Genomic DNA, 26,320 nt, shown 5'->3' with positions numbered 1-26,320 from the left:
CTGGAATTCCTGGAGACTCCAGGTCAGTTGTCAAGGGTTGGAGATCCTCTGGCAGTGCCTCAAGAGGTTGATTGTTCCTCCTGGTGCCATTCTAAGCTGAGAGGAAGCAGTGAGCTGTGGAAAGGGATATCTGGGATGTAGGGGGTAAAATCCCACTGAAGTAACAACGTTTGCTCCTTGTGGTTTCCAGGCTGTATGATGTCGGAGGCCAGCGGACAGAGCGGAGGAAGTGGATTGGCTGCTTTGAGGACATGAGGGCGGTGTTATTTGTGGCAGCATTGAGTGGGTATGACATGAATCTATTGGAGGAGCCAGCAGTGGTAAGTGGCCTGTTTGCGGGAGGATGGTGTGATTCTGGTGGGGAGGCTGTGTCCGTTTGCTCAGTCAATGGGTCAGAATGTCCAGCAGCTGCCTGTACACTCCTCAAGGGCTAATGAAGAAATTCCTGCAACTAACTAGGCACTAAATGGATCAATATCCCCTCACTGCAAAATCCAAAATATCAGGGTGGAGGGGAGGGGATGGGTGCGGCCGGTCACCTTTAACACCTCATCTTTCCTCCCACCTCCCACACACACACACACCTCAAGCCTCTCCCTGTCTGAGCACATGGTCCCCAGCATGACCCCCACACCCCACCATCTCCTTCAGGGCCTGTGCTCCACCCTCTCTCTCTCATGTTCGTTCTCTCTCTCTCACTCACTCTTTTTCACTCTCTCACGCTTTCTTACCCTCTGTCTGTCGCTCTCGCTCTTTCTCTCTGTCTCTCTCTCTCTGTCTCTGTCTCTCTCTCTCTCTCTCTCTCTGTCTGTCTGTCTGTCTCTCTCTCTCTCTCTCTCACTCTCTCTCTCTGGAACTGTCTCTCGCTCTCTCTCGTGCTCTCACTCTATTGAGCTCTCGTTCCCCTGAGAGAGCAGTCTGTGAGCAGACAAACTGGACAAGAGAAAGTGAAAGCCGATGAAGAAACTGAGGGAAAGTTGGCGGAAGTTGCGGGACGGTAGCAGTGAGTTGCGGGACGGTAGCAGTGAGTTGCGGGACGGTAGCAGTGAGTTGCGGGACGGTAGCAGTGAGTTGCGGGATGGTAGCAGTAAGAACCGGATGATGAGCAATCAATAACGAGTGTCGGACTGCGAATAGAGAAATGTGAAACCTGTCAGCTCAACCGAACTGGAGCGCACTAACTTGACAGCTCCATTCAAAGGAAATTATGAGCCATCCATAATTATATATTACAAGCTTGACAAGAGAATTGAGCGAGATTCTTTGTCTGACAGAGAGCAGAGGTTGTTGAGATGAGCCTCAAACAGTGAGGAAGCTACTGATGGTGTTGGCAGGGTGATGTGATCTATTAAAATCTCCCACATTCTGTCCCATAGCACCCCTCCCCACCCAATCCCCAAGGCTCTGTTCAGGTGGGAGTCACTAATAAGTATTAACTCTCTACCTATTCTCATCATAAACAGCACCGGTAATTCTGTCTGCCTTGTTATAATAAGGATATGGAGGCACTTGGAGAGGGTGCGGAGAGTGAAGTGTAACGTTAGGAATGACTGGGTAAACATTTCAGGAAAAGATTGACAGGGTGGGTCTGTTTTCTCTTGAAAACCAAAGTCTGAGGGGTGACATAAAGGAGGTAATTAAAATGCTGAAAGGTTTTGATCAAGAGAATACAGGGCATGTTTCCTCTCGCGTTTCCCCAAGAAATCCAATAAGAAATCCTGAATATCTTCCTCAGCCAAAGAGTGGGAAGAATGTGAACATCACTTTCACAGAGACTCATTGAAGTAAATGATATTGATGTATTTAACGGGAAGCTAGACCAGGAGATGAGGGTGAAGGGAACACAGGATTATGATGGAAGAGGTGGATAGGCTTGAGTGAAGCATAAACACCAATATGAACTGTTTGGGCTGAATGGCCTCTCTCTGTGCAGTAAATCCTCAGTGATAATTGATCTTGTTCCTTGCATCACTAAAAGATACTGTAGGAACAGGAATGGCCATTCAATGTCTGATTCCATACAATGGTGGCTAATCCAACACAGCCTTTCCCCATTCTATCCTGATAACCCTTTATGCTATTGATAATCAAAAATGTATCAATCCCTATTTTGAATACGAGTTTCCACAGCTATCTGAGGTAGTAAATTCCAAAGATTCAAAGTTTTTAGTCAAATGATTTCTCTTCATTTTGGTCCGACATGGCACTCCCCCTAGTGTCCCGAGCTCTAGACTCTTCAACTGGGGCAAAGTGATGCCAGTATTGTTCCATCCAGCACCACCTACTGGACAGTGGCTGTATAGCTATCGGGTTGGAACAGGTTTGGCTGCACCAATTGGGAGAGAGTTACCCTCAGAGTCCTCAACATTGACGTGGGACCCCATGAAGTCTCAGGGTATCAAGTCAACCATGGACAAGGAAACCTCCTGTTGATTGCCATGTACAGCAGTCCACCCTGTCCAGGCGATGTCTGGTCTCCATGTTGAGCATTGAAGGTAATGTGGGCGTGGAATCTGTTCTGGACCGTGGCAGGACTTCAATGTCCAAGAGTGACTTGGCAGACCCAATTCCTGAAGGGTTTATTTGGCAGGTGGTGAAGAAACTAACCAGAATGGAAAAATCTCTTTCACGAGTTCCTCACCAGTCACCAAATTCACAGACATTGTCTGCTGGTGCCACTGTGCTAAATGGGATTGATATAGAATAGATCTAGCAACTCAAGACTGGGCATCGCTGAGGCAATATGGGCCATCAACAGCAGCTGAAGTATCAGCTTATACAATGTGTAACCGGTTCTGCCCCCCCACCCAACCCCCTGGTAAACTCAAGCCAGGTGGTAAACTGTGGCTCAATGAAGACCACAGGAGGACATGTCAGGAGCAGCACCAGATCCACCAGAAACTGCAGTACCAACCTGACAAAACAACAGCACGCGAGTTTTTTTTTAAAAAGTCATTCACAGGATGCGGATGTTACTGGCCAGGCCAATGTTCATTATCTATCCCCAACCGCCCAGAGAGCAGTTCAGGGTCAGCCACATTGCTACCAGTCTGCAGTCACATGTAACTCAGACCAGGTAAGGACAGCAGTTTCCTTCATAGATAGCGTTAATGGTAGTTGTCTTTTCCCTAGGATGGGGGATTTCAAGACTGGGGACACATTTTTAAAGGTGAAAGCAGAAAGATTTTAAAAAGGGTCTGAGGGGTAAATGTTTTACACACTGGGTAGTTGGCATGTGGAATGACTTCCTGAGAAGTGGCGAATGTGGGTACAGTTACAACGTTTAAAAGACATTTGGATAGATACATGAATAGGAAAGGTTTGGAGGGATATGGGCCAGGAGCAGGTATGTGGGACTAGTTTAGTTTGGGATTATGTTCAGTATGGGCTGGTTGGACCAAAGGGTCTGTTACCATGCTGTATGACTCGAAAGGACACTAATAACCAAGATGGGGTTTTTCCTGACAATAAGTAATGGTTATGATCAGACTCTTTTAAGTCCAGATTTTCTTTCTATTGAATTAAAATTCCACCATCTGCCATGGCAAGATTTGAATTCAGGCCCCCAGAACATTATCCAGCATTCTGGATTACAGTCCAGCAATCATATCACTAGGCCATCACCTCATGGTTGCTAAGGGATCCAGGAATAAATCACGGTCTCTTTCTGAGATCTCCAACATCACAGATTTGCTCCATGTGATATCAGAAAAGACTGGAGGCACTAGTTACTGTAGAGGCCATGGGCCCTGACAACATTCCAATAATAGTACTGAAGACTTGTGTTCCTGAACTTACCGATCCTCTAGCTATGATGCTGGCATCTCCCTGACAATGTGGAAAATTGCCCAGGAGAATCAAGAACTTGGAGTCACTTTGAAACTAATGGTGACCAACTTAAAACCAATGAGGCTTCTTTTTTTCTCTGAGGGTCCTGATGCTTTGAAATAGTCTTCCTGAAAAGATGTTGGAAGCACAGCCTTTGAGTATTATTGAGGCAGGGCAAGATTCTCATTGGGCAAGAGCATGAAATATCAACAGTAGGCAGAAATGTGGATTTGAGATTAATATCAGATCAGCCATGACCTTATGGGATAGCAGAACAAATTCCAAGGGGCTGAATGGCCTACTCTTCCCCTTGTTTATATCATTAGCTGCTTTGTTAATAATCCTTCCTCCTTCATAAGGTCAGAAGTGAAGATGGTTGTTGATGATTGTACAATGTTCACCATTTGAAACTCCTCAGATACTGAAACAATGTGTGCTCAATTACAGCAAGACCCAGACGATATCCAGGCTGTGACTGATATCACCACACAAATGCCAGACAATGACCATCTTAAATTTTAAAAAAAGAGAATTTAACCATTAACATTCTGGGGGGTTACCATTGGCCAACCCTGAACTGGACAAGCTGTATAAACACAGTGGCTACAAGAGCAGGTCAGAGTTTAGGAATTCACAGCGGTCAGCTTACCACCTGACTCCCCAAAGCCTGTCCACCATACAAAGCACAAGTCAGTAATACTCCCCAACTGCCTGGATGAGTGCAACTCCAACAACATTCAAAAAGCTTGACACCATGCAGGACAAAGCAGCCCGCTTGACTGATGTCCCTCCACCACCAAAGCACAGTGGCTACATTGTGTACCATCTACAAGATACACTGCAGTAACTCACCAATTTGTGGTGACTTTCTAAACCTGACTTCTAGCATCAAGAAAGACAAGGACAGCACCTCCTGAAAGTTCCCTCCAGGCCACTCATCATCCTGACTTGGAAATATATCATCATTCCTTCTGGGTCACTGCATCAAAATCTTGAAGCTTCCTCCCTAACATCTCTTGCAGTGGTTTAAGAAGGCAGCTCAGCACCACCAATCAGGAATGGGAAATAAATGCTTACCAAACCAGCAGTGCCCATATCTCATTGACATAAAACCCTGGTTAAAGAGATTGGATGTTTATGTGGGTCACTGCTGTCCAGACTCAACAGAGTCACCAGTGATAGGAATGCTGGCTGTGGAGATGCCAGGAACAATCAGTTTTGTTTGTGATTTCCAATCAGGAAGGTGAAGTTTCCAGTGGGGAGCAATGGGAGGACTGTGTGCAGAAGATATTACCTGGCATGGAAGGTTTAACTATTCTAGAATGGCTGAGGGCATGATTTTGGTTTTCTGAAGCTAGCGAGATTGAGGGGCATGTGTTCTTCTGGCCAGTACTCATTTAACTCCCCTCAAGAACAGGTCTCATGATATTGCCTATGGGATCTTGTTGTGCATATATTGGTTTCATGTCTCCCTGTGTTATAGCTGTGACTACAGTAGCTCCACAGTTGTTTAATTGGCTGCAAAACATTGTGAACAGCACTATATAAATGTACACTTTTTCTTTTGATCTTCCATTTCCCAGAAACACAAACTACAAACTCATGCACACGTTGCAAGGGGTTGTTGGTTCTCTGGTGATTTTGGAGCTGTAATGAAGAGAGATGATAAATGTATTGTCAGTTAAAATTGAGTGATTGGCCCCCGAGACAAAGGGAAGGCATTTGAAAGAAATTATGGAAATGACTGTTTGGTCTGAGGACTGGATTCGCTAATTGCAGCGTACAGAAGCAATCACCGTTTCAACATCTCCCGGGACCCAAGGACTGAGCAATGGTGTCAGTCAATTGACAGGTCTTCCAGTTGAGCTAAAAGGCATCGAGACTCAGATTTGTCCCACACTTGCCCAGTGTGAGGAGACAGAATCTCACACTGATCTCACATCTGTTCGTTAGCAGATGTCTGTCCGTCAAAATTCCCATCGCTGTGGGCAGGGATTATTTCTGGATGTCAGCTCTGCCAAGCATGATGGCTTTTATTGTCAGGTTCACCAGAACCAGCTGACGTGTCTTGACAAATCCCCTAACAATATTCCTCCTTGGTGATACATATATGATACCTATACACTGAGACATTGCAAAAACGTCAGCAGAAGATGGGCTGAATCTTGGTAAACAGGATAGATTTAATGCATTGTACTAAATAATTCGTTAACATTAGATCGGCAGTTACACGAGAGTCCTTTGTAAGACTTTAAACTGTTGGTGTTGCTGTTGACGACATAGACCTAGCACTGAATCTGGAACCAAACTGGAATGCATAGGTTAGTTCCTCTTAGAAATGTCCTTCACAGACATTTTCTAATCACCCTGTTCAGAGATGTTATTATGCAGCTATGAAACAGGCAGGACATGAATCCAGGCCTCCTGGTGTAGAGGTCGGGACACTACCACTGTGGCACATGAGCCCTGACAGTACTTTATACCCTAATGTCAGGAGCTTATTTTGTGACTTCAGTTAATTCTTTCCCTGAATGTTTTATGTAACAATCTTTTGAGTCCACTATGACTCTCCTTTTAAAAAGGGAATAGAGGCTGGGAGGCGTTAACTCTATTGCTCTCCCAAACGACGCTGGTAGATCTGCCAACTTTCTCCAGCACCCTGTTTATTTCAGGTTTTTGGTGTCTGCAGGACTTTGCATTTTAATATTTTTCACAACATTGGCGTTCAAAGTTTGCCCGGGTGCATTCCTGGAAGTCTCATCACATGATCTTCATGCAATCAAATAATCTTTTCATCCACCTTGAATGCTTTTAGATATTTTTCAATCAACCTGATTCAGAGATGTTATTACACACTTTAGGGGCAGGTGAAAGGTATGGGCGCTATCACTGGACCACAAAAGCCCTTTAAATGCTTTTAACCACTAAACATATTCAATGAAAATGAGGAAAAAGACCATAATAACTTAAACACTGTTTTGATGTTTCTCCTGGCCATTGGTCCCAGTGTCCAAACTGATGCCTGGAGATGGTTGGATGAGAAAAGATTAAATAAACTGAAGGAATGAGAGATAATATCATTTAAACATTCAAAATACTCTGGGATTCACTGTCAGGGAGAATGCAGGATGGATGTTTCCCCTCAGTAGAAGGGAGGGAGGGTATTGGCTTCTAGAATCAGGGGCATGGTCTCTGAACGAGGGGCAGGCCATTTGTGATTGAGATGGGGAGGAATTTCTTCACTCAGAATGTGGCAAATCTCTGAAAATCTCTATCCCAGAGAACTGTGGAGCATCAGCCATTGAGTATACTCAAGTGCATTGAGGATAGCAGTTGGGAGGTCATGTTGCGGCTGTGCAGCACATTGACGCCACTTCTCAAATGCTGGTTTCTCTGCTATAGGAAGGATGTTGTGAAGCTTGGAAAGGTTCAGAAAAGGATGTTGTCAGGTTGGAGGGTTTGAGCTATAGGGAGACCCGACAGTGCGTATTGAATGTACTTAGACAGACATCCCAAACCTGAGTCAAAATGCCTAAAACCACTATTTAATTTCAGTTAAAATAGCTATTGGGGATAAAGTGTGAAACTTGGTCTCTTGTTATATGCATGACTTGTAATGCATTGCGAAGTAATGTCTAAAATAATGGTTGTATTTAATCATGTATTTGTGTGTGGAAATGTAAGAGACCAACTGAATCATCACTGTTTGCTATTACATAGTAAAAGTTCTAGATATTACAAGCCACCCCCAACAGTCTTCTATAGATATGTTCTTATCAACCTATTCAGAGATTTTGGATGTAAGTTTGCTCGCTGAGCTAGAAGGTTCATTTTCAGATGTTTCGTCACCATACTAAGTAGCATCATCAGTGAGCCTCCGGTGAAGTACTTGTGGTATGGCCCGCTTTTTATTTATGTGTTTAGGTTTCCCAGGGTTGATGATATCATTTCTTGATCTTCTTCTCAGGGCTTGGTAAATGGGATCCAAGTCAATGTGTTTGTTGATAGAGTTCCGGTTGGAATGCCATGCTTCTAGGAATTCTCACGTGTGTCTCTGTTTGGCTTGTCCTAGGGATGTGTTGTCCCAGTCGAAGTGGTGTCCTTCCTCATCTGTATATAAGGATACTAGTGAGAGTGGGTCATGTCTTTTTGTGGCTAGATGATGTTGATGTCTCCTGGTGGCTAGTTTTCTGCCTGTTTGTCCAGCGTAGTGTTTGTTACAGTTCTTGAAATGTATTTTGTAAATATCATTAGTTTTGCTTGTTGTCTGTACAAATCTTCTCAAAATTTGTTATCCAGAGATGTTATTGCACATCTCAGGGGCAGGTGAAGTTTGAACCCAGACCTTCTGTCTCACAGGTCGGGACACTGCCACTCTGCGACAAGGACTCTTCAGTTAAAAACTGTAAGCTGTTATTAAATGGAGTGAAGAACAAACTGGCTGTAATTGGAATATCTGAGTCGTTAAATGAGCTGATTGTAGCTGATGGATGTAGATAAAGTTTGACCCACAGGCTCATGCAATTGTAATGCTTTTAAAAGGAGTTTAACTTTTAAAATGAAATGTGATTTACAGAGTTAAAGAGGCCGTTAATGCTGGGGTCTTAGAGGGAACTCCCATCAAGTCCTGGTCACGTCACCTTTGTGCTCACTGACCAACATGAGTTTCCAGTCTGTCGGAGTTTAGAATTCTAGTCCATGTTCCCAAATGCTTCCATGCTCTGCTCTCCCTCTCTATCACTATTGTCTCATCCAGCCCCACAACTCTCCTCCAGCTCTGGTCTCCTCCTAGTTACAGATTTTTGTGTTTTTTTGATTTATAAGGATGTTGTCAGGGTTGGAGGGTTTGAGCTATAGGAAGAGGCTGAATAGGCTGGGGCTATTTTCCCTGGAGCATCGGAGACTGATGGTTGACCTTTATAGAGGTTTATAAAATCATGAGGGGCTTGGATGGGATAAATAGATATGGTCTTTTCCCCGGGGGAGTCCAGAACAAGAGAGCAAAAATTAAGGGTGAGAGGGGAAATATTTAAAAGGGACAAAAGGGGCAACGTTTTCACATAGAGGGTGGTGTGTGTATGGAATGAGCTCCCGGAGGAAGTGGTGGAGGTGGGTACAATTACAAAATTTAAAGGCATCTGGATGGGTATGTGAATAGGAAGGGTTTAGAGGGATATGGGTCAAGTGCTGGCAAATTAATTTTACCCCAAATTAATTTAGGACATCTGGTCAGCATGGACGAGTTGGACAGAAAGGTCTGTTTCTGTGCTGTACATCTCTGTGACTCTCTGACTCTGTGTCCTTTCACTGTTAAATGGTGCCTGCAATTGCCTGAGCCCCAAGTTCTGGAATTCGACCTCCAAATGTTTCCACCTTTCTGTTTGTTTCTGATAATTATACAGTCAGGGTGAAGGAACATTAGAAAGGGAGGGAGCACAGATTTCTGAGTTGAACAAACGTTTCAGCAGGACATAGTGGACACGACTCTAATAAAGTTGCTGCATTCTGCCTGGGTTCTCAGAGATTCTGAGCAGGGATTTCAAGTTATACTGAGTCACGCAGCTGTCAGCTTAATGTCCTTGTCGCCAGATCTGAGCAGTGTTATCATGTTAGAGCTAGATCACCTGGAAACAACTTATTTTATTTCTGCCAACTTGTGCTTTATCTATAGAGCTATTGATCAGACCTGTCAGTTTATCCCACACATCGAAGGAATGGGGCCATGATTGAAAGCTCTCTCACGTTGGGAATAAATCTGTATTTTCCCCCCCCCCCCACATTTAATAATCCAATTTTTAAAATAAATATTTAATGTGTACATTTTGTCAGTTATTTGAGCCTCCAGTTACTTTCTGGAGAAGGAAAATCTTTTATCAATAATGTTTTTTCTTGACCACGGGGCATTGCAAAATACTGTACAAGCAACTAAGAAGTTTACTCAAGTGTAATCACATTTGTATTGTAGGAGGAATAGCAGCCAATTAGCTTTTAATGATGATTAAGGATAGATATTGTCCGGGAAGTGGGGGAAATTCCCCATTGTTCCTTAAATTTAATCTATCCCATTCACTGGAGAGAGCGAATGGGACCTGAGAGATGGTACCTTTGACAGTGCAGCACTCAGTGGCACTGGACTGTCAGTATCAGTTCTGTGCTTTGGTCTTGGAAGTGGGACTTGAACATAGAATCATGTGACCCAGATGAATGTGTTGGCTTTTAACTCATTCCTGACACTCCCTCATCAAACGCCAGCATGTTATCAGGTTGTTGGATGATCTGAGAAATGATAATGAACTCCAACCCCACTGTAACCAACTCCAACACTCGCCCCCCCCCCCACCTCTCAAATCCACCTGGGAGCATGGGAGGAAATTGGAGTACCTGGAGGAAACCCACGCAAACACTGGGAGAATGTGCAAACTCCACACAGATCGTGGCCCAAGGTTGGAGTCGAACCTGGATCCCTGGTGCTGTGAGGCAGCAGTGCTAACCACTGAGCCACCGTGCCACCCATTTCCAGAACCATGGATCACAGCCTAAGGATGCAAGATAGAGATGAGGAGAAATGTCTTCACCCAGAGAGTGGTGAGCCTGTGGAATTCACTACCGCAGAAAGGAGTCCAGGCCAAAGTTTTGTACAATTCCAAAACGGAGTTCAATATAGCACTTGGGCCAAAAGGGATCAAAGATTAAAGCAGGAACAAGCTATTGAGTTGGATGATCAGCCACAATCATAACGAATGGGCGGACAGGCTCAAAGGGCTGAATGGCCTTGCTGTGCTCCTGGTTTCTATGTTTGATTCCGATTTCCAGCGTCCACCGTGTATTTGCAATTAACTAAATTGCATGAACCACAAGAAGCTCCTTGGTTAAAGCAGGAAGTAGAGTTCCACTCTCACACTAAACTGAACAAGCCCTGTAGGTCCCTACACTTGGAGAGAATGATGCCAGTGATGTTCAGAGATCCCAGGATACATCCATGAGCGATGTCCAGCCTGAGGACAGGGCCACAACCTAGGACCAGAATAAGGCCAACGTTCTCTAACTGTTGAACTTCTATAGTTCTTTCAGTTTTCTTTGTTCCCCCAAGCAGCTGAGCCACCTGTGCTACTGTGGCTTGCCATAATGCTGAGGTGTATCATCACTTTCCTCAGCATTCCTAACTGAAACTGATTGGAGAGAGTCAGAGAGAGATCCACAGTTCTACTTGTTCCTTCTCTGGTTCCTGGTGGCTACCTGTAATTTCCTCCCTGATTCCCCTTAAGGCTATAAATTGATGACAAATGTATGGGAGAGGCTTCATGGATGTGTCACAATGACACTCCCAAGTTTCGTTCATCTGGAGCTTGAGGCGCTGCAGGTAACAACCTTGTCTGTACGTTTGGTTATTCAGAGCCAGGAAACCAGGCACAAGATGGGCACTTGAGAGGCTGGATCTGCCTTGACATTCCTGAATCTATTATCAAGCTTTATAAAATCATGAGGGGCACAGATAGGGTAAATAGACAAAGTCTTTTCCCTGGGGCGCGGGAGTGCAGAACTAGAGGGCAAAGGTTTAGGTTGAGAGGGGAAAGATATAAGAGGGACTTAAGGGACAACTTTTTCACACAGAGGGTGGTGCGTGTGTGGAATGAGCTGCCAGAGGAAGTGGTGGAGGCTGGTACAATTACAACATTTAAAAGACATCAGGATGGATATGTGAATAGGAAGGGTTTAGAGGGCTATGGGCCAGGTGCTGGCAAATGGGACTAGATTGGATTAGGATATCTGATCAGCATGGACGAGGGGGACCGAAAGGTCTGTTCCCGTGCTGTACATCTCCATGACTCTATATATGGTTACTCAGAGCCAGGATGGGCACTTGAGAGGCTGGAGTTGCCTTGACATTCCTGAATCTATTAAAACAGTCAGGGACCCCATTTTTCCCTTTTTAGATGATAGCTAGTTTCTAATCAACCCACGCAGGAATGTCACTCTGCAGTCTAGAGCATGTTGGGCTTGAACAGGCTTCCTGGTTCAGAGGTAGGGACACTACCATTGCAACACAAGAGACCCCTCCCCCCCTCCCCCATCGTTTGACTATATAGTGGAAAACATGTTGGGAACTGTTATATAGATAGTAAATACTGTCAGCATTTTTTTTCTCAAATTAAAACCCAGAAGGGATTTATTTTTGGAGCAGTGGGAGAGAGACTTTGAGACAGAGTCTTACAAGGACTGTTTGAGTTAAGGAAGAGTCTTCTATTGCCAGCCTTCAGATTGGTCTAGCTGCAGTTTGTTACAAGGCTATTACAATCTGTGCTCAATTTAAAATGAAATTTCGATGACAACTTCTGAAGCCACTCTGTCCTGATCTCAGAGGAAGGCATTGAAATTTCCAGATGGCTGGTTCAGCCTTGGAGACATAATGCTTCTGGTTTATATATCTGCCCTCTCTCTTTTCTTCCTAGAATCGCTTGCAGGAAAGTTTGAGGCTGTTTTCTTCCATCTGCAACAACATATTCTTCAGGAATACCTCCATGGTATGTTGATATCAGTGGAAAAATGAATGACGAATAAACAAAATATGTGATCAAGGGCTGAGGTGGGTGAAGCTGATTTAATTGGTTACTGGTTTAATATTTTTTTCTTTATTCAAACGTGCCATCGCTGGGAAGACCAGCATTGTTGCCAGTTCCTAATTACCCGTGAACTGAGTGGCATGTCTGGCCATTTTAGAGAACAATTAAGAATTAACCAGATTGCTGTGAGTCTGGAGTCACATGTAGGTCAGACCAGGTAAGAACAGCAAATTTCCTTCCCGAAAGGGCATGAATGAGCAATAAGTTGTATTTCATGGTCCCCCTTCCTAAGACTGAACTATGGATATTTACAGCTGCCATAATGGGATAGAATCCCTATATAATGGAAGCAGGCCATTCAACCCATACCAAACCTCCAAAGAGCATACCACCCAGTGCCACCCTCTACTCTGTTCCTGTAACCTTGCATTTCCCATGGCTAATCAATCTAATCCCTGGACACTACAGGGCAATTTAGCATGGCCAATCCACCTAGCCTGCACATCCCCAGACACTATAGGCAGTTTAGCATGGCCAATCTACCCTAACCTGCATATCTTTGGACTGTGGGAGGAAACCAGAGCACCTGGAAGAAACTCGCACAGGCACAGGGTGAATATGCAAATTCCTGGAATCGAACCCAGGTCTCTGGTGTTGTGAAGCAGCAGTGCTAACTACTGAGCCACATATGAGCCTAGGGTATTAGCCTGGGCCTTTGATATTACTACTCCACTGACATTAACACTGCCACTATCTCCGATACCTGTTGGAAGGGGCCTGTGGGGTTTGTAGGAGGAAGGATGAACTTGTAAGGAAGAGATTTTTTTTTGTATGGGAGTTGTTGGTGCAGTAAGGAAGGAGTATTTTGTTTTGGGGGGAATAGAGGGGTATAAAGAGACAGTCAGGTCAAAAGCGAGAAGGAAAATTCAGAGGCATTTGCACCGTAAAACAGAGGAACCTCGATTATCCGGATGAGATACGCAGGCACTATTTCATTCATACCACCTACAAGCCCCCCCTTCTCCCCACTAAACCCCGTCCGACTTCCCAACCCTGCCCCCCCCGTCAAACCCCCCAACTCTGCCACCCATCTGCACCCCCGTCAATCCCCCCAATCCTGTCCAACCCCCCCCAACCCTGCCACCCGTCTGCACCCCCGTCAACCCCTCCAACCCCGTCCAACCCTGTCCACCCTACCTCTGTCTGACCCCCCCCAAACCCACCCCCACACTCCCAACCCTGCCCAGCCATGCCGCCCAGTTTGTTTTTAATCATTGTGAATAAAAAAAGCAATCCGTGTTAGAAACACCTCTTTGATGTAATGTTTCTATCGGGACCTTGAGATCTCCTCCGGACAATCTGAAATTCGGATAATTGATGTTTGGATAATCTGTGTTGTGAATTGGAGAAAAGGTGATGATTTGCGTGAGGGAGAGAGCATGATGTCTTGGGGTTGGCTGTAAATGAACAAAACACTACATCCCAGCGAGAAAGAGGAAGGGAAGGAAATCTCTTATTTATCACCAAAAAGCACATTTCTTACAGAAAAATCTCTTGCCTCGTTAGAACATTTTTCAGCCGTCAGTCAATCAGCTCGTTATTTAAAGTCTGTTCACCTGTGACCTCTAATTAATCCAGTTCCGTTTATTGCTAATTGTGTCTGCCATTTGTAATTAGAATGCAACTAATGACTGATGACAAATGGTCAATTCTGTTCTGCTTGACAATCTTGCTTACCATTACTGTCTGCTTAATGGAGTCATTTAATCGACTATGTTTCTCCTCCCTAATGAGAGATTATTCAGCGCTATTGTTCAGATCGGACTCAATTCTCTGGATGGGTATATGTTCTGCTTTCTTGTGATTACATCGTCAGTGAAAAATCTAACCTGAAGCACAAGGGACTTTTCCCACCAATCCCCATGTTTATTTCCCACATTAAATGATTTATTGAACTGAGTTAGGGTAAAATTGGAACATCTGTTCCCTCAATTGGCTGGATGTCTGGTTAAGAGTGATACCAACAGTGTGGGTTCAGTTTCCATACCAGCTGAGGTAGCCATGAAGGACTCTCCTTCTCAACCTCTCCCCTCACCTGAGGCACGTTGACCCTCAGGTTAAACTATCACCACTTGTCTGTGTCTACTGAGAATAGCCTCATGGTCCTCTGAGATGACGGTAACTTGACTTTTACTTTAAGGATAAAATTCCAAGAAATTAAAAAACCAACAAAAATTGAGTGTGGAATGTGAAAGTTAGAGGTCTCTGCTAATGTCATTTAAGTACTTTTATTCACTTTTTGATTATAAATTGCTTTCTTTCTCCTTTAGATCTTGTTCTTGAACAAAATTGACCTGTTCCAAGAAAAGATTTTGCACTCGGGGAGACATCTCCGCCTGTACTTTGCACAATATCGAGGTATGGACCTTTAGGGTGCAAGGTCGGTGTCTCGTGTTAGTGGGCTGCATCCCCACACCTTGCTCTGTGCACTCGGTTCGTCAGAGAGCGATGGGATTGGGCTTTTTTGTTGGGGGTCCATACACACAGCCCATCATCCAACAGCTCAGCCCAGGTTTGCTCTGTGTGAATTGGCTGCTTTGGTCCCTACATTACGAGAGTGACTACATTTCCAACATACTTTTGTGGAAGGGCCAGTGCTTTGGGATATCATAGTGTAGAATCATTTAAGTTGTGCAGAACGGGAGTGGGAAAAGTAGACCAATGTACCACAGGAGGTGAAATTATATTTAGGTTTTTGCAAGCTTTTGGCAAAAGTTAATACTGACCCAAGGTTGTCAGAGTGTGGGGAGTCCAGGTCAACAGAATGGATAGTGAGCTGGTGACAATGCAAATGACAGAAAGAGGGTGGTTAAGGATAGTTACTTGGGTTGGCTAAGGTGGGATCTGGTATTCCGCTGGCATTTCATCACTTGCACGACCAACTTTGACCCTGGAATTGAAAGCCGGCAATAACTTAAAAGGAGGCTTTAGTTGATAGGTGTATAGTGTTTTACTGAAGCTCCGTCTCAACCTATTCCTCCCTCTGGAGATGTCCAGAGCTTTACTATGTCCTGGAAAGGCTGCTCTCTTAACAGCTTAACGTGACTCAGGTGGCTCGAGCAATCAATCTGTGCTGTTGATGCAAAATTAATCCTAAGTCGGTGTGATTGTCGGAATGGAAAACGCAAATCTAATTAGGTGTGTAATTAGCAATTGCATTTCAATATTGTTAAGTGTGAGAGAAGATTTAGGTTACTTACAGTGTGGAAACAGGCCCTTCGGCCCAACAAGTCCTCACCAACCCACCCTGCCCCTAACACTACGGGCAATTTAACACGGCCAATTCACCTAACCTGCACATTTTTGGAATGTCGGAGGAAACCCACACAGACACGGGGAGAATGTGCAAACTCCACACAGTCAGTCGCCTGAGGTGGGAATTGAACCCAGGTCTCTGGCACTGTGAGGCAGCAGTGCTAACCACTGTGCCACTGGGAGGAATAAGGAGTTTTCATAACCCTCTACATAACTACTGTCTGAATAGGATCGAGGTGGAAAGGAAGCTGGTGGTACCAATACAGAGGATTAGGAAAATTTTGGATAGTGTAGGTATAAAGTACGCTTTCCTTTGCATGAAATTCTAAAGCTAGGTGCCTTAATTATGATCAACACAAATAAATCCAATCAGAATTCAGCAGAATTTCTTTCACTAAAATAGTGTTTTCAGTGTGCAAATTGCAGTGCCAAGAGAATTTGGGGCAAATAGAATAGGTTATGTAGGGGGAAGCCACAAGAGAAAGGAATATTCTTTCATGGGACGTGGGCATTACTGTGAGGTTAGCATTTATTGACCATCTCTGGCCTGTGAATTGAATGGCTTACCCGGCAATTCCAGAGGGCAATAGAAAGTCCAGCTGCTTGCTGGAGTCCTATGTAGGCCCGGACAATGATGGTGGATTTCCCTCCTTCAAGGACATTAGTGAACCAGACGGGCTTTCACAACATGAAGGTAACAGATATCTTTTCACCATTACTTGAGATGGCCTTTCAAATCCAGGGACTTGTTTTTTAATATGAGTGGGGATTCCATCATGGGATTTGGTCCCACTTCCACAGAGCATTAGCCTGACCCTTGGGATTACTAGTCCAATGACATTACCACTAATCCACGCTCTCTCCAGGATGAAGTATATACTGAGGGGATTAGCTGATGTAAGATCTGAGGAAGTTTGTATAGAGCATCAACACCAGTATAGATTCATTGGGTCGAATGGCCTGTCTCTATGCCATGTAGAGTACTGAAGCATTTTATCAATTTCATCTAGCATGTTCCTATGTTATTTATCATATTGCTGTTGGCATGTTTGATGGCTGTATAGTGTTTTACTGAAACTCCGTCTCAACCTATTCCTCCCTCTGGTGATGTCCAGAGCTTTACTATGTCCTGAAAAGGCTGCTCTCATAACAGCTTAACGTGACTCAGGTGGCTCGAGCAATCAATCTGTGCTGTTGATGCAAAATTAATCCTAAGTCGGTGTGATTGTCGGAATGGAAAACGCAAATCTAATTAGAAATTCTGACTGGAGTTGGAAGGCCAGGATAATAAGGAACAAGACCATAAGAGAATGAAGTTCATTTTCAGGGCTTTCATATTGAAATACCAGCTGGGACCTGAGGATAGATATCATTCAGCGTATTTTCTATAGTTCAGCAGATGTAGTGCACTCTCATTTCTCTGGGCTTTGACCTGTCGAGACACTTCTATTTTTAGTGAGCCTGCGAAATTCATCTTGCTATATGAAATTTAAACAATTTTGTGCCTGAACTTTTCAAATGCAATAAACATTGTTCTTATATTTCTCTTAACCACCTCCTCTCCCCCATGGCCCCAGGGTGTAGGTGTTGCTGGCAGGTTAGTATTTATTGATCATTCCTTGTTGTCCCTCCAGGGGGCGGAATGAGGTAACCACACCTATTTATTCAGAACTTGCTGAATCTGTAAGGGAGCTGGCATGGCCATGGGGAAAAGGAAAGAAATTGTTATAGAGTTATAGTGATGTACAGCACGTGAACAGACACTTTGGTCCACACTGACCAGGTATCCCACATTACCGTAGTCCCATTTGCCAGCATTTGGCCTATATCCCTGTAAACCCTTCCTATTCATGTACCCATCCAGGTGCCTTTTAAATTTGTAATTGTACCAGCTTCACCATTTCCTCTGCTAGCTCATTCCATACACACACCACCCTCTGCATGAAAATGTTGCCCCTTAAATCCCTCTTAAATCTTTTTTCCCTCACCTTGAACCTGTACCCTCTAGTTTTGGAATCCCCCATCCTGAGATAAAGACTTTGGCCATTCACCCTACCCTTGTCTCTTTTGATATTATAAAGTCCTATAAGGTAACCCCTCAGCTTCTGATGCTCCAGGGAAAACAGTCCCAGCCTATTCAACCTCTCCCTATAACGCAAGCCCTTCAAACTCAGCAATGTCCCTGTAAATCTTTTCTGAACCCTCTCAAGTTTCACAAGTGGACTTGAGGATTAACAGATCAGCTATGATCCCCTTGAGTAGTGGAACAGACTTGATGGACTGTGTGGTGTACTTCTGCTCCTGCATCTTATGGGTAATGGTTGGGGTTTCTGTCATGAAGAAATTTATGCTTGAGTACCAGGGAGTGGATAGAGATTATATAATGTTCAAGGCAACGAGCCACATGCAGGAAATTGGGACTATGTCGATAAATTGGGGCAGAATCAATGGGCTGAAGGGCCTTTTCTGTGCTGTATGACTCTGATTCTGATAAGCATCTGAGAGGAGAGATGAGGGGTGGCACGGTGGCTCAATGGTTAACGCTGCTGCCTCACAGTGCCAGGATCCAAGGTTCGATTCCTCCAGCGACTCCGTGTCTGCGTGGGATTCCTCCAGGTGCTCCGGTTTCCTCCCACAGTCCAAAGGTGTGCAGGTTGGGGTGGATTGGCCGTGCCAAATTGCTTGTGGTGTAGAGGGACTTGCAGGCTCTATGGGTTAGCCATGGGAAATGTGGGTCTGGGTGGAATGCTGTTTGGAGGGTCAGTATGGACTCTGTGGATTCTGTGATTGTATGAGTGTTGGAAGTGGGTAGGGACTGAGTGGACCCGTTAAAGATGAGAAAGCTATTGGTGGGTGGAGATCGGGCCATTGATCGTTGGATACAGGGAATGGGTAAATGAAAAGGGAAAAGATAGTTGATGGAGGAGCAGAGATCGAAAGTGCATTAATGGGGATTATGTAAAGTTGAAGCAGAGTGCAGTTGAAGTTGTTGAGGTAATTGGTTTGCTGTGACATCTGATGCTATTGTATGCTAATTTTTAACACGTGCTCAAAAGTCTAGTCTGTATAAGATTTCAGTTCCTGAACATAAGGGGGCAATTTTCACTTAACAGCACTCTTTCCCCCTCTCTTCCCCACATAGCACTGAATATAAGATGCAACCTGTTCCCAGATAGCTGTCATTCTCTTGCCTCATCTACTTGTGTTTTATTCATAAAAGTATACGTCATAACTTTTGTCTGTTTAGCTCTGAAGGGCAACGTAAACCGAGAGTAACTTCTCCCAATGGTAGTAACTGGAGGGGATAGCTTGAAGGTGATTGACAAAGGGACCCAAGGTAATTCAGTGAAAGGTAGTTTTATTTGAGGAGCAGCGAGGACTTGGAATGTGGGGCTGGCAGATACAAAATTACCTCCGAAGGGAATCGGAGAAATGAGTGAATGAGAAGTAACAGGAGAGTGAGACTGACCTGATTTGCTCTTTGCAAGCGTGGGCAGAGTCAGCTTCGACAAAGCATCAGTTAGACTCAAAACGTCAGCTCTTTTCTCTCCTTACAGATGCTGCCAGACCTGCTGAGATTTTCCAGCATTTTCTCTTTTGGTTGGTCTTTGCAAGGTCTGGCACAGACTTGATGGGCTGAATGGCCTTCAACACTGATTCAATGGGGATTGCATTTTGTCAACCTACAGTTACCAATGTGAAAATGGTCCTTGGGCTGTATGTTTTGGAAGGGGAGGAAGGGGGTGTTGTTGACGTCAACGCTGACACAGGGCAGTGCTGCTGCATTCTCAACAAAGTGATAAAATATATTTAAATGATGGTCCTTTGCCATTGCCTTCATTAACCAAGCACTGAGCAATGAGCTTTTACTGCATTAAAGGTAGTCTTGAGTGATTAATGTCTCTTTGCCTGTTGTTTAAAACAACCTCTTGCACATTATAAAAGGAATGGGAAGGGTTTAGGAGAGAATCCTCAGGTCTGAGCCTCAGCAGCTGAAGAAAACTACTATAATTCAGTTATAGGACCATTGGTGAGACCATATCTGGAGTACTGTGTCCAGGACTGGACGCCATATTAACGAAAATATGTTAATGTGTTCAAAACAGTTCAGGAGAGGTTTACTAGACTAAAACCTGGAATGAGTGGATTGCGTTATGAGGCTAGGCCTGTATTCTCTGGAGTTCAGAAGAGTCAGAGGTGACTTTATTGAAGCATAACAGATGCTGAGGAGACCTGATAAGGTGGATGTGGAAAAGGATGTTTTCTCATGGGGCAAGCTAGAACTCAGAGTGATAGTTAAAAATAAGGGGCCACCATTTAACTTAGAGATGAGGAAACATTTTTTTTTCTCTCTGAGGATTGAGGTCTTTGGAATTCCCTTTCTCAAAAGGCAGTAGATGCTAAATCTTTCAATATCTTGAAGGCAGAGGTAGATAGATTCATAATGACCAAGGGGATGGTAGATTATTGGGGATAGACAGGAATGTAGAGTTGAGGTTAAAATCAGATCAGCCATTGCCTTATTGAATGGGGAAGCAGGCTTGAAGGGTGGAATGGCCTACTCCCGTTCCTTGTTTTTGTATATGTTAATGACAGTATCTGGAAACCAGCGTTTATCTTCAGGGCACAAGAAGCCAGGGTTAGAGGAGCATAGAGATATCATCGAGGGTTCAGGCTGAAGGTTGGTATTTTAAAAGTAGTTGTTCATTTTCCCAATCCTGTTTTTTTTCCCTGTAAAACAAGTGTTTGACCAAAGCAGGAGTGAGGTGGGAGGACTGCACCAAATATTCAGGTTGGACTATGACTGCATGTCAGTGAAGGAGACGATGCTGTTCAAACAGATTATCGTGTGAAATTGTTGGTCAGTAGCCAACCAAACAGTTTAATTTTCGACCTTTATCTCCCTGTCCTGAACCCTCAGAAGATCAGCCGCAGATAGCACCCTGCAGCCTCTGTTCAGGGGATGTAGCCAGTTAGTGCCAGGGACAGCTGTGTTACCTCGTATGAAGATGGATCTGTGAAATTGACATTAACTCTGAAGGCTGTACATTATGCACATAGCCGAGGCAGAATTACATGTGCAAGCAGAAGCCTTTCTACCTCGTTGTTATAAACAGACTTTGCATTTTCATAATGCTTTTCACATCCTCGGGTGTGGGCATGGGTCAGAAAACACTGCGTACCAATGTCCTATTATACCAGGAGAAACACTGCAACCAATTTACACATAGTAAGCTCCCACAGATTCCTGAAGAAGGGCTCATGCCCGAAACATCGATTCTCCTGCTCCTTGGATGCTACCTGACCTGCTATGCTTTCCCAGCAACACATTTTTCAGCTCTGACCTCCAGCATCTGCAGTCCTCACTTTCTCCCACAGATAACCAAATGATAATGACCAGATAATCTTTTAGATTTTTGTGATTTGGTTTTATTGTCGTGTGTTCTCAAGTATGGGGATACAGGAGTACGTTGAAAAGTGTATAATGTCGCTGTACATGGCACCATCTTATGTACAGAGTAGCTTGGGTACAAAGTTTTCAGGACAGAAACAGAAAAATAAAGATGATGTGGAGGTTCTAGGTCCAGGGTGGACTAAGTTAGAAGGGCTTATGCCCGAAACGTTGAATTTCCTATTCCTTGGATGCTGCCTGACCTGCTGTGCTTTAACCAGCAACACATTTTCAACTAAGTTAGAAGTCACACATGACACCAGGTTATAGTCCCAATAGGTTTATTTGAAATCACAAGCGGTGCTCCTTCATCAAGTGAAATGAAATAAAGATAAATAAAGAAATAAGTTTTGAAAGTTCATCACTACAGCCTGCAGTGACCTGGTTTCTGTCCCTGCAGTGCCCTGCAGGGAATGGGGGCTGCCACAAATGAGGTGGTGGTTTGGGCAGTGGAGTTGGAGGGGGCAGGGTGGAAGGTGGAAAGAGTCAGATGCGAGTGGTTGGCATTGCCTTTTGTTTTATGAGCAATTCTCTCTCTCTTTCTCTCACACACTCTCTCTCGCACACGCACACTCTGTCTGTCTCTCTCTCTCTCTCTCTCTCTCACACACACACACACACACACACACACACACAGTCAGTCTGCGTCTGTCTCTCACACTCTCTATTTCTTTCTCTCTCTCTCTGTCTCACACACACACACTCTCTGTCTCTGTCTCTCTCTCTCTCTCACACACACACACAGAGTCTGTCTGCATCTGTCTCTGTCTCACACACTCTCTATTTCTTTTTCTCTCTCTCTGTCTCACTCACACACACACACACACACACACACACACACACTCTGTCTCTCTCTCTCTCTCTCTCTCTCTCTGTCTCACACACATTCTCACACTCTCTCTCTTTCTCTCTCTCTCTGTTGCCCAGGTGCTGATTGCGATGTGGATTCTGCTGCCCGTTTTGTTGCCAGTCAGTTCCTGTCTCTTAACAGGAACCCAGCAAAGTTGATCTACCACCATTTCACAACAGCCACCGATACATCCAATATCCAAGTTGTCTTCCAGGTTGTCATGGACACCATTATAAAAGAAAACCTGCAAGCGGTCTCTCTGCTTTAATCCTGATTGGGTGCAGTGGGCACGGTTCTGGGGTAAGAGACAAAGCATTTCCCCAGAGTCTGCTCTGGCTTGTGACCGGGCCAGTGAAAGGACAGCCCCCTGGACCCTCAGACCAGACTCCCTGCAATCACATGGACTTATCACTGTGTTGAGCTATTGCGTCCTAGGTGACCTCCTTTATAGTAATGGAGAGGGATTAATGGTGAAACTCCACATCATTTCAATATTGTAACCACCCAACCTCCTGTCAGTGAGGGCATGGAGGGTGCTATGAAGGATATTTAAAGTTCCACATCTCCACTCTACAAGAGGGGACTGTGGATTCAATCATTCCAGCACAGCCTTGGCAAAATGAGCACTGTTTGAGGTTTCTGGCAGCCCAGTTCTCCTCTTCCTTCTGCTATACCTCTAGTTCCTGATTCCAGAGGTGGCTTTGGCAATGCAGGCTGCATTTGGAGGACAATTCCAGTGACGTTTCATTGGATAATGCCTGGGGGGAGACCATTTACTGTGACAATCAGGCCAAACCCGTCAAACATTGAGATTTTCTGTGATGGTACAATACCGTGAACCAATATGCAGTCCTACAGACAATTCCCACCAACTCTGATTATAAACTACAGTCATCGCTCTCTCTGGGGTAGGGGAGAGGCAAGGCTTTCAGTCTCCTGATTTACTGATGTTCTAGTTTGTTGCTGCCTATAGTTCAATCCTTTCTTATGAAGGGAGTTTCAGTATGTTATGGAAAGCTGTCTCAATATATTTTGTTATATTGTTAATATTGAATGACAAATGTTGCACTGGTGTATGTTCAGAATAAAGTAGTTAATGCCCTTAAAGCTTATTTCTGACTGTCTCTGTTGTTACATGTGGAAGGGACATTCTTTACAGAGAATATTGTACAGATATTAGAGATAGTTAACCTGCTAGTGAAAGCTACCTTCTTAAAAGGGAAGTAGCCAGGTGTCTTGATTTGAACCTTTTCAGAAACCCAGCTTTCTTCCTCTGCACTTACAATTTTGATTTTATTGCAATTCCTTTTTGCAGGTGAGTGTGAAGAACAGAACCAAGTTAACGAGACTTGTTACCTGCTCTCCTCTAACTTTGAGATTTTCACCACGTGATTTAGTTGTGTTCAGGCAGTGATCTGGTCCAAGGCCCAGCTGGACCTGGTTTCCATCCAATTATTTTCATTTGTTCTGGGTATCGTTGGCAAAACTACCAGGTATTACCCATCCCTGATTGTTCTTGAGCTGGTGGTGGTGGTGTTGAGCTGTTTTCTTGAACCGCTGCATTTCAGACCGATGTAGGTACACACACAGTGTGATTTCTGTGTGTGTGTGAGACAGACAGAGAGAGAGACAGACAGACAGACAGACATTTCAGAAGGCTGTGGAGAGTCAGCCACATTGTAGTGAGTCTGAATTTGCCAGCTGGCCAGACCAGGAAAGGATAGGAAGTTCTCTTACCAAAAGGAGCATCTGTTGATCCAGTTCAGTCTGTAATGACCATAGTTTTACACTGACCAATAATTCCACACTCTCTTGTTGGTTTGAATTAAAATTCTCCCAGCTGCTGTGGTAGTATTTGAACCTGTGTCTTCAAGGTAGAGTCTTCATTTCAAGAGGACTAGAATGTAAGAGCAGGGATTTACTGGTGAGGCTGTGTGAGGTTCTGATCAGACCGTGTTTAGAATACCGTGAGCAGTTTTGGGCCTCGTGTCTAAGGAAGGATGTGCTAGTGTTGGAAAGAGTCCAGAGGAGAATCACAAGAATAGTCCCAGGGCTGAAGGGCTTGTCATATGAGGAGCAGTTGAGGACCTGGGCCTGTACTCCATGGAGATTAGAAGGATAAGGGAGGCTCTCATTGAATTTTGCAGTATACTGACGGGCCTGGATAGAGTGGATTGCAGAAGATGTTTCCACTAGTAGAAGAGACTAGGACCAGAGGGCACAGTGCCAGAGTGAAGGGGCGATCTTTTAGAACAGAGATGAAGAGGAAATTCTTCAGTCAGGGGGTGATGAATCTGTGGAACTCATTGCTGCAGAAGGCTGTGGAGGGCAAGTCATTGAGTGTGTTTAAGACAGAGATAGATGGTCCTTGGTTAGTAAGGGAATGAAGGGTTGCAGGGAGAAGGTAGGAGAATTGAGAAATATGATTGAATTATGGATCAGACACAATGGGCTGAATGGCCTAATTATGCTCCTATATTGTATGGTCTTATTATCTTTGGATTACTCAACCAGCATTGTGCCTGCTAGCCCCACAGCAGCCATTCAGAAGTTGTTTGTATGGGTGGCCAAAGGGTAGGAATGGACTAATGGATGTTGGATTTCCGAGCACGCGTCCCTGTTGGGAGCAGGTGGATATTGGTGATAGTTTGAAAGGATTTAAAAACTGGAGACCTGAAGGAGTGGAACCTCTCAGTCTCCGCTTTTGATAGCAACGAAAAGGTAGCCCCCTCCTGGTACCAATGGAAGGAGAGATTTGACACAAAAAAAAGATGAAAAATCAAAAGTGTGGGTAACTTTGAGATGTTGACCTGAGGGAACATAGGAACAGAAGTAGGCTGTTCATCACCACAAGCCTGTTCAGCCATTCACTGACTAATTTCATATACCTGCCTTTAATACCTTAACGAAACATTATCTACCTTAGATTTAAAATTACAACTGATCTCACAACCATTGCCATTTGTGGAAGAGAGTTCCAAACCCCTCTCACCCTTTGCATGTGGAGGTGCTTCCTAACATCCCTCCTGAACAGTCTGGCCCTAATTCTCAGACTCTGCTCCCTAATTCCAGGCGTACAGAGATTTGAGAAAAGCCAAAGCAGACACAAAAGATTCTGCCCAAGAGCCCCACCTCCTTGAGTGATGGTTACAATCAATGAAAGTCGAAATGATTGTGGCTGAAAGATTGGGGAAGAAAACAGAAGTGGGATAGGAAAAGGGAGACATTGCGACAGAACAGGTTGGTGATGGGGAAGTCCTGTTTTGACAAAGTGAAATGTTTAGACTATTAATGCACTTGCTGAGACAGTGCAGAGTTTGATTTCTGACCACCACCTATACAAAAGCCCATTGCAAAGAAGTCCCATCACACTTGAGATATTAACTCCGTTTCTCTCTTCAAAGATGCTGCTAGACTTTATGTCAAATTTCCCACAATGGGAGTATTTTGCTTGTATTAAACAAACACAAAATTGTTCCCACCTTAAACATTTCAGGTCTCCTAAGATGTCTTTAGTCTTTGTGTTAAATATTCAATTGTATTCATTATTTTCAGCTATAGAATATTTAAGTTGGTATGTGCAGACGGTTTTGGCAAGCGAACATTATTATCCACCAGACCGGCCTCTGTGTGTATTACATGGTGTTTTATCAGACTTTGTGATGATACCCTGCAAGTGAAATGGCCACCTCTGTATTTGATCAAAGGACCAAACATTTAATGCACTTTTAAAAAGAATTGCCTTCATTTGAGATGGTGATAGTTGACATCTTGGAGGAGATGTGATTCATTCTCAACCATGTTTGCTGGACTTAATTTTTCCCACCCTCAATTTGATATTTGGATACATAGCTACAGTACAGGTACAATGCACTAATACAGTACAGATACTGTATATACAGATGTACACACAGGTACAGTCTGACACAGATGTACATGCAGATACAATACAGTTCACAGATGCAGTATACACAGATATACATGCAGATACGATACAGTTCACAGATGAAGTGTACACAGATGTACGTGCAGTTACGATATAGTCTATATACAGTGTGCATGCAGTGTACATACAGCTACAATGCACATGTACATATATATACACACACACACACACACACACACACACACACACACACCTATAGATGCATAAGTGCACGCAAACTTTCTCTCTCACACACAGAAAGACAGGAACAGGTTCTCTGTATTAATATTCACATTGTTTATGACCATCTCTCTCCATAACTTGTTTATATGATTTGCTACAAATAAGAATTGAGAAATTTTTAAAAACAATACTGTGTTTTTCTCAGC

General features: G+C 44.1%; 1 protein-coding gene across 2 annotated transcripts in view; it reads left to right on the top strand.

Moving 5' to 3' along the window:
* Positions 1-23,113, top strand: part of gnav1 (guanine nucleotide binding protein (G protein) alpha v1) — a 120,662-nt gene extending 97,549 nt beyond the window's left edge. For both annotated transcript variants that reach the window (XM_060844460.1, XM_060844459.1), the window contains 4 exons: positions 191-320; positions 12,279-12,350; positions 14,720-14,807; positions 22,084-23,113. In XM_060844460.1, the coding sequence (XP_060700443.1) occupies positions 191-320; positions 12,279-12,350; positions 14,720-14,807; positions 22,084-22,274 (481 nt within the window). In that variant the 3' untranslated portion in view covers positions 22,275-23,113. The remainder of the gene's footprint in view (positions 1-190; positions 321-12,278; positions 12,351-14,719; positions 14,808-22,083) is intronic.
* The last annotated feature ends 3,207 nt before the right edge of the window (positions 23,114-26,320 follow it).

Source organism: Hemiscyllium ocellatum, chromosome 25 (assembly GCF_020745735.1).
Source record: "Hemiscyllium ocellatum isolate sHemOce1 chromosome 25, sHemOce1.pat.X.cur, whole genome shotgun sequence".
NCBI lineage: Eukaryota > Metazoa > Chordata > Chondrichthyes > Orectolobiformes > Hemiscylliidae > Hemiscyllium > Hemiscyllium ocellatum.
Note: the sequence above shows the minus strand (reverse complement) of the source record. Positions and strands in the feature narration are given on the sequence as shown.